The 9,019-nt window shown below is 37.1% G+C and overlaps 1 protein-coding gene and 1 pseudogene across 1 annotated transcript; one reads left to right on the forward strand and one right to left on the reverse strand.

Moving 5' to 3' along the window:
- The first annotated feature begins 1,877 nt into the window (after nt 1-1,877).
- On the forward strand, nt 1,878-4,138 carry LOC120216949 (annotated as a pseudogene).
- Nucleotides 4,139-4,208: 70 nt separating this feature from the next.
- Nucleotides 4,209-8,759, reverse strand: LOC120216940 (transcription factor bHLH48-like). Its single transcript, XM_039214216.1, has 7 exons — nt 7,986-8,759; nt 7,764-7,892; nt 7,583-7,648; nt 6,049-6,117; nt 5,413-5,484; nt 4,610-4,814; nt 4,209-4,449 (listed from the first exon to the last, which is right to left on the reverse strand). The coding sequence occupies exons 1-7, from the start codon at nt 8,475-8,477 to the stop codon at nt 4,412-4,414; spliced, it is 1,071 nt and encodes a 356-aa protein (XP_039070147.1). The 5' UTR covers nt 8,478-8,759; the 3' UTR covers nt 4,209-4,411.
- Nucleotides 8,760-9,019: the final 260 nt, after the last annotated feature.

Below are 9,019 nucleotides of genomic sequence, written 5' to 3' on the forward strand. Positions count from 1 at the left end.
CATGCAAACTTTTTCGATCATCCAAGGCAGATGATAACTTATTCCATGTAGCTTTCCATAAATACGAGCCCCACGAAAACAGGTTCCACGCATTTAGGTCTTCTACCAATTTGATTAGATCATTTGGAATAGGTTGTCTGGCCTCTCTGCCTAAAAAGCCGGCATGCAAAAGAATTAGAAGGCATACTTGGACAACGTTGACGTCATCCATCCGAGTAAAACCATCTTTCTTATTCAATAATATCGTCAGGTCTTCCACGTGTAGATTCGGCCTCTCCAGCTCAGGAAAAACCCGGGATAACCATGATGGGCGGGTAATGTGTCTAGTGTACCGACCTACATCATCGTGTCCGAAGCGTAGACCGGTGATTAAGCAAAACTCCTCCCTCCCAAAACACGTATACGCCGGTGGAAAATCAAACCATATCTCTTCATCACGACGTTGTACAATATCTGGTAGATCCCTAGTCATGGTTTGAAGAAATAGGTGTGTCAACATCGCATCTCCACCGGGATGTTGTACTTTCAGCCATGGCCCGAAGCAAGTATCCTCAAACATTTTTCTTTGTGCAGGTGAAAGCTTCGACGCAATTGTTTTGGCCAGGCTGACTTTATTTCTTAAGGTTAATTAAGCCGAATAAAAGTTCTACAAAAACAATAAACATACTAAGTTAGATATACCAAAAACTACACTGTGAAGATATACCAAAAATAATAATAAACATAAAGAGTAGTAGTTTATTCTTCAAACTTAAATTTGCAACACTGTGAATTTCTTATTTGTCTTTGTTTTTTGGTTGAAGTAATGCAATTCATTCAAGTTTCAATTTGCAGAAGAATAATAGTTTCTGAAAATGAAAATCGCAACACGAAAATGACTATCGCAACGCGAATTTGACTATCGCAACGCGAAACTAAAATCGCGTTGCGATTTTCATTTCGCGTTGCGATTCTCGGTTGATTTAATAAGCAATCTAAGTGAAATGGTTAATCTATTATTGAAATTACCAGTAAACTTATCATCAATTTCAATATGAAAAACCTAATAATAATGCAAAAATTTCAAAAAGAAAATAATTAAAAAAACTAACCCTCGTTGGTTGATTTGGTTGATTTTCCATTTCTGATTGTGAGGGTGACTCTGAGAGATGGAGATAGACGGATTTCGCCGGAGATGAGGACGGATTTCGTCGGAGATGGGTGAGAGAGTGAGAGATGGAGATGGGACTGAGTTGTGATTTTAGGTTTTAGGTTATGAGTTGCGATTACGGGATATACTGTGGACGGTTCAGTGTTCCAATATATTAATATTCGTGTTTGGAATTTAAAAATAAAATACTTGGCCAGGATACTAATGGCGCTTTGAAAATCGCATTGCGATTATGTATTATCGCGTTGCGAAAGTCAGAATCGCGTTGCGAAAGTCAGTATCTCGTTGCGATTTTGTATTATCGCATTGCGATAGTAAGTATCGCATTACGATAGTCATTATCGCATTGCGATTTTTCCAATTCGCGTTGCGATTTACTTATTCGCATTGCGAATTGGGAAAATCGCAACGACATTGTAGACCATCGCAACGCGATTTCCAACTATCGCAACGCGAAATGCAACGCGAATTTGCGATAATGGAGATCGCGTTGCGAATTAGCGATCGCATTGCGATTTTATTGGTCATTTTGACAAATCCGAAAAAAGTTAGTTAAAATCGTATATTATAAGGCATTTTTAGTCTGAGACGATTTTCTCATTTATAAATACAAGGAAGGGCAGAAGTGTAAACACAAGCTTCACCGAGGGCAGTCTGTCAGTGAAAAGCGTCCCATGCAGTTAAAAAGTTGTCTTTAGAAAGCTTTTAATTAACAGGACGGAGTAAAGATTGGAACTTTTAAAATCCCAATGAATAAATATATATAAATCGACCCAAAATTTCTGTCTTCTATCGATTTCGTAACATATATCTCTTCGATTCGAGTAAGGGAAATTTTTTTCCTATATTTTTGGTAAAGCTTTTTTTTGTATCTTTCACTTATATGAACTCTTAGCTCTTTTATTTTCTTCTTCTTCTTTATAATTTTGTTTGGTTGAAATTAGATGTCAAGAAAGGGATTATTTTTATGATTAAAATTGAATATTGTGTGTACTTATTTTGCATGAGACAGGAATCGCCGGGTTCGATTTTGTTTGACAAGATCGGCCTGATTAGAATTTCAGGTAAGGAGTTTTCTGCCTTTTTCCCCTTTTTTTTAAAAAAAAGTTAATTCTTTGAGGTTTTTAAAAAAAAGAACTTTGAGAATTTAGTTTTCTTTTTATTTGATTATGCTTGATTTGGCTCAATTGGGTGTTTAGGGTTTTTGCTTAAAGTTTTCAACTTTTTCTTTTGAGTTTCGAAGAGCGACTGGAAATTAATTTGCCGTTTCTGTTTGCTTTCTGAGAATTTTTAGCGTCAATTAAAGATCAATTTATATATTTTAATTTTGAGCTAGTGGACACTGGATTAATTGCTTACTTCTGAGACTAATCATAATACCATATTCATAAAAATGATGATTTTTTTTAAAATGTTTTGTAAGGAAGGTGTAGAGGAATATCCTTAGTTTAATTATCCACAATTGAACTAGTTTTCTCCATTGCGATTGGGCAGTTAGCTTAATTCTGCATAATTGAACATTCCTATGTCCGGCACATTCCCCCCCCCCCCCGATTGTTATTGTTGTCAGCTGAGGTTGTATTGTCTTTTTAAAGGTTCTGTTGTAAGTAAACTTTTTTTTTTGATAGGACTGTTGTAAGTAAACTAATTATCTGCGTCATCTTAGATCACTGCAATTAAGAATGAGAGTTATGTCTGGTGTAAGGTTGATTGATGAATCATGATGGAGATAATTAATCCTAGGTACTACTTCTTGTCAAGTGAATCGGTCATTTACATGCTTAATATGTGTTCATGTCCTCTTGGTCTGTAAATTGGCATACTTGTTTCCATCTGACATTTATTGATATCCAAGTAAATTGATCATTTACATGCTTAATATGTGTTCGTGTCCTCTTGGTCTGTAAATTGACATACTTGTTTCCATCTGACATTTATTGATATCCAACTTTAGGAGTTGAATGGCTTGTGGTTCTTCCCCTTATTTTTCATATTTTCATGTGTTCATCATTTTGGGTCATTGACGTAAGGTGGTTTAGGTGCAGGAGGGTAGAGAAGATGGACTCTCGTGATAAGACGGGGCACCAAGCTCCAGAAGGACCCATCCTGTGTGTCAATAACTGTGGTTTCTTTGGAAGTGAAGCTACGATGAATATGTGCTCCAAGTGTCACAAGGCAATGATCCTGAAGCAGGAGCAGGTGCAAGTGCAACTCGTAGCATCATCCATTGGAAGCATTGTCAATGGCAGCTCTAGTGGAAACGGTAAGGAACCATCTATGGCCACTGCTGCTGCTTTAGCTGTACAATCAGGAAATTTTGGGTCAAAGATTGAATCATCCATCGATCCTTCCCTTATGACCTTCAGTGGAATGAAAACAAAAGAGGGTCCCAACAGGTGTACTGCATGTAGCAAGCATGTCGGTTTGACAGGATTTAACTGCAGGTGAGGAAACATCTTCTGCGCAGCTCATCGATACTCCAACAGACACAACTGTCCTTTCGACTACAGGACTGCTGCTCAAGATGCTATTGCTAAAGCCAACCCTGTAGTCAGGGGAGAGAAGCTCGATAAAATTTAAGAGTCGAGGACGAAGATGAAGATTTGTGTAATGAAATATGATGTTTCGCCTTGTACCCATTTGTGTCATCAGCTCAATCATAGCGAAGGTTAATGTTAAGCTGGGTGCTGTCTCAATGTGTCCCCTTGATTGATTATAAAGAGTTGCAAAGTCCATGATGGGGAGGACATCGTTGCAGTGTAAGGAAAGTCTGTATTCCTAGTCAACTGGTTGGCAGTGGTTCGCCCCGGTTTGTCAGTCTTTATTTTGTGCTGGTTTGATGGTACATCGACATGATTACGTTGTAATACTTCCATCTTATATGTTTTTCTTCCACCAGTGTTGAGAAAATCGGACCATTTAGAGGTCGAGGCCAGGCTCTTGGTTCTTGATTGAACTGATTTATAGTAGTTTAATCATAGTTTTTTCTACGGTTTTACGACACGAATCAATTAATCTCGTGACCGAAGACTCTAGTTAGTAATAGTATTTATATAGTACAAGATATATTCAATCAAGTCATGAGAAATCAAAGGTTTCCAATGGACTCGGGTAAATTGAAGACATGGAAACCTAGTGATAAATGGCGAGGCCTCTCCTCTATTTCCTGATAATTTCTAATATTCGAAATATATATACAATACTAGCTACCATTAAAGCAATTTTTCCATAAATCTAACTCTTTGAACTTCTTCAGATAATTCATAGCTCCATCTTCAGTTGATTTGCTTGCAATGTTGCTGCACCGAAGTTGCAACAGACGAAGTTGCAACAGAAGTTAATTCTTGTTCAGTTTACTTGACGTTGGAAGAAAGATATAACTCAACATACTAATCGAAAAGTTATGACTACTATAGAACCTGACCGTTTGAAGTAAGGGAAACTTGGATAGCAATCTACCTGAATTTGCAGAGGAGCCGTAAGTTAAAAGTGAGTTTTCTGGTGTAATGTAATTATTGCAGACTTCTCTTCCCCAAACAGGCTGCTGAAGTGCATCGACATTCCATTGGTGTTGATACTGTTGTCTGTTTCCATCGCCTTGAATCTCAGGCCACATTGCAGGCATAACCAAGCCGGGGATGTTGCTATCCATTAGAGATCCACTCTACACATGTTAAAGATGGTCAGACATGTTAGTAGAAGCTATTATCCTGTCATCAGAAGAGAAACTAGATGGACTACCGTGTAAATGAAACATCGTATAGGTACTTATTCTCAACATTATCTACTACGTGATTAATTTAAAATCTTCTCTGATAACCAGTTTACATGATAAGTGCTAAAATGGAGTATGCAAGTCATTTAGTACAAAAAGGTAATTTACTTTAACATGTTCTGCTAAGTAGCATTGCATGTCGTTTGAGACCCATGAATTTCAATAATTTCTTGCGATCAGTGGCCTTCGTGTATGGACCCACTCTTCCATAAAAATGATACAGCTTCATTCAGCTGACTGGCAGCCATTGTTCCCGTTCAAACATTAATGAACGGGTAGCTGGAAGATGGTGGTCCAGACATGATCAACTGTCCACTAAATATTAATGAGGACCAGTCTTTTAAGAAAATGGGTCGGAATCCAGTGCAAGAGCCATACAATAAAGTGTTATACCAGATGCGCTTTACCCATCTACAGAACAAGCTCATAACCAAAGTTGAACATGAATGAGAAAAATCTCCAGAAGAACTTTCGGGTTCCAACTTACTTCTGATGTGAATACACTATCAAGGTTGAAATCAATTCTTGGGTTCACTGCTGCAAGTCTCATTGATAAGAACTGCAACCAAAGAAAAAATGATACAAGAATGAGACCACGGGAATGGAAGATACTGCAAGTAAAACCACAGCAAAAAAATACAACAAAACATGTCAACCTAGTGGGATCTTTGCAAAATTTTCATGTATTCTTGGGAGGCAATGCAAATAATTCCATTTAATCAGCAAAGGATGTTAACAATAAGAACAAGAGAAAAATCTACACTGTAAGGGTTGCAGAACAGAAAAAACACCGACAGCAAGGGCCCTCCTACACAACAGTGAAACCCACATAAAACTTTTGGTAAATGTCATATTGGTTAATCCCAGGCCACCTAGATCTTCATGATCATTTGAAGGTAATTTTGTTAAACACAGAGACATTAAAATATTCTAAAACCCATGTGATATTTAAAAAAAATTGGGGTAGAAGATTTAATGGCTCATCCAAGGGCCAAGTCCTGTGTCTTACCCTACACCCTATCAGTCCAATTGCGTTGCTTAAGAAGATGTCTTGAATTCATATTAAACCTTCTCATGTTGAAGGGAAAAGGAAAGTCCAAAGCATGAAATGCGCTATTCTTACCTCCACTTGCCGTTGTAGAGATTGCACATGATTGATGATTTCATCCAACACCAAGGCTGTACCTGAAATCTGCAGCACACGTATTTAATATAAAGGTATGTGTTCTGAAGAAATTTAAACTATCTTCCTGAACCTAATGCTTTGGAAAACAAACGTGTAGTAATCAAAGCTCTTGATACAGGTTCCAGATTTAATGTAAAGATCCCACCTAGAGTCTGATTGTTTGAAAATTAGGGCTTCAACCACATACTTCCTCCTTAACAGATTTAAAGCTAAATGAGTGCCTATTGATGTCCACTCTCCCGAAGGATGCAATGTAAATGCATCAATTTAGAAGCAATAAAGTCAACAATTTTCCCCCAACAATTAAGCATCTCTCACCCTGTCAACCATTAAGGAAACCATGACTTCCGTCCCCAGAAAAAGATGGTTGTTCACAGGTTTGATCACCTAGTCTTCTCTGAATTGTGGTCACTTGATGAGCGGACTCGGAGCTGATTTCACTTGTTAAAGTGGTATTGTGAAATGTTAAGGGATAAATCAAGATTATATTTTGAACAATAAAAACAATATGACATGGACTATCACATCAATCCCCCATATAGTTAGGTACAGGGATGGATCGAGAGGGGTTGGCGGAGGCAATCGTCTTCTTAAAAATTTTAAATTATCTTATAATTTAAGTATTTCTGTTAATAATCTATTTTCGTCACTTAAAATTTTATAAATTTATCCCAAATATAAAATGTTGAGTTCATCTCTTGACCTAAGCTGGCATTTGGCATATAAAAAGCCATTCTCTTTTGTCATCCTTCGCCTACTTATCCCATAGTGGATTGATACACAACTTGTACGAGAAGTAAGCAGGCACTCTACATCAATGAAATGGGACCCCATAAAGACATTTAATCCAACAAAACCACTAGACATGTCTACTGAGCACTTCATGGTAATGTCCAGCTAGCATTCCCACATGAATAAAATTTTCTTCCACAGTCATCAAAGGCTACACTTTTCATTTTTTATTTTACTATAACCCATATACAAACTACCGCAATAAAATTTAAAACTTGAAAATCTAGCTTCCACCAAAACAGCAATAAAATTGCTTCGAAAAGACAAACTTGACCTCAAAAGGGACTTCTAACAAACTCTCCCCATAATGGGAAAACAGCTAAAATGTTAAATCAGCTCGGGATATAAAAAAGAGAATTACTACTTTTTTGTGCAAAAGGTGACAATGACAAACCGTTACTAAAGAAAAATGATCCAAAAATGTAATCTCACTTTATATAAGGATATGTATTTTGTAATAATAAGGTATTATAAAATAGTATAGGTTTAGATAATAATTATAAAATAATATATGTTTAGATAATGATTATAAAATAATATATATTTAGAATATTTATGTGATAACGTACAATATCTGTAATATTGTAGAATCTTTAAGGAAAAGAATACTATATAACGGATACATTATTAATATAATCACAAATCAAAATCAAATCATTAATCAACCAATGAAACTTACCTTATTACATCCAGGTACCAGCTCCTGTAGGAACTTCATTCGTGCATTAATCTTCTCTCTTCTTGCCTGTATTAAACTCCAAAAATATTAGATTAATAAAAAAAATGAGAACAAAACTATATCAAGGAAAACTTATTAAGAAGTCATTTAGTCAATCATGGATATTGATGAATTATATTACCCTCTCTGCTAAGCTATGACTATCCGTTGCTTGTCCCCGGCGTGCTCTAACGTGGACGTAAGGCAGCTTCTCGGCGTCCTCTGAGCTCTCGTTCACAGCTGTTTTGCTTTTCTTTCTAGACCCTTTAACCTATGAAGGCTCAGAAAACAAATTAATCAAAATTTTACCAAAATAAAAAGGAAAGCCTCGGTTGAGATTTTCTCTTGTTTTTGGTTTTTCCACCTTATTTTCTCTGTCCTTTCTCTTGATAGTCCGCTTGTCTACCGTTGGATCGGAGACCAACGGCTGGGATGATTCGGTCTCCGCCGGCTCACTCTTTACCGCCTTCTCAAGATTCGCGCTTAAGTTTTTCGACTCAGGCGAGTGCCTCTTCTCATTGCTGTTGTTAGCTTCTCCAGAAAACACGGAAAACCTCGCATCTGGTTCAGTCAAACCAGTATTAGAAGGAAAACGGAAGCTGCCTTTGAAATCTTCAACGTTCGGAAGCGAAGCAGCGATAAGCTTCATCGAGTCGGAAGAGTGAAGAAGCTCAATGGCTTGTGGAGGCGGTAGTTCAAGCAGAGCCGTCAAGGAACTAGCGTTATTAGTCGTCGGAGCTAAAATCAAACGGTGGATTTCGTCGGTGAATTGGAGGGATTCGAATGACGTAACTTGTCCCCCACCCGACGCCGTTAAATTAGATCTGGTCTCCGTCGTCCCTGGGTTTGACTTCATGGGTGAAAGATAAGATAAGAAGTACCCAAACTCGAATTTCGAAAGAAAAACAAGTAGCCAGCTCAATGTTCTCGAGAATAAAATGTACCCACTTGGTTAATTCAACCCAATTCAGAGCTTCAAAATAAGCTTTGGTTTGCTTCTTCAATGGCAGCAAGGTCAAGCTTAGAAGAAGAAGAAGAAGAAGAAAAGAGCTTAAATGTGTTTTGAGAGAGAGTTTGTTGCTCTGCAAAAGAGGTTACTTCTCAGTCATTTGAAGTACAGGGAAAGCAACGTTGCAGCCTTGCAGGGGCCGTTTGGTTTATTATTTTAAGACATCTTACAGTGAAATTTTAGGGTTCTACTTTACGGTTCGTTGAAATTAAGAGAAACAGTGTTTGTTGCGGTACGGTGACGGCCCCACCAGATTTTCTTTTCTTTTTCCATAAATTTTCATTTTATAATTAAATTCTAACAAAAATTAAATTAAATTACTGAATCCAGGAAAACTCTATATAAATTATTTAGTACTTAATTTTTTAAAATTTAGAATTGAATGTTTA

Source organism: Hibiscus syriacus, unplaced genomic scaffold (assembly GCF_006381635.1).
Source record: "Hibiscus syriacus cultivar Baekdansim isolate YM2019G1 unplaced genomic scaffold, ASM638163v2 tig00000765_pilon, whole genome shotgun sequence".
Lineage (NCBI taxonomy): Eukaryota > Viridiplantae > Streptophyta > Magnoliopsida > Malvales > Malvaceae > Hibiscus > Hibiscus syriacus.

Coding starts and splice junctions, on each gene's coding strand:
- LOC120216940 (XM_039214216.1), bottom strand. CDS start 8,477: ATGAAGTCAAACCCAGGGACGACGGAGACCAGATCTAATTTAACGGCG. Junction 7,649..7,763: donor GTCATAGCTTAGCAGAGAGG/GTAATATAATTC, acceptor AGTTTAATACAG/GCAAGAAGAGAGAAGATTAA. Junction 6,118..7,582: donor TGGTACCTGGATGTAATAAG/GTAAGTTTCATT, acceptor CGTGTGCTGCAG/ATTTCAGGTACAGCCTTGGT.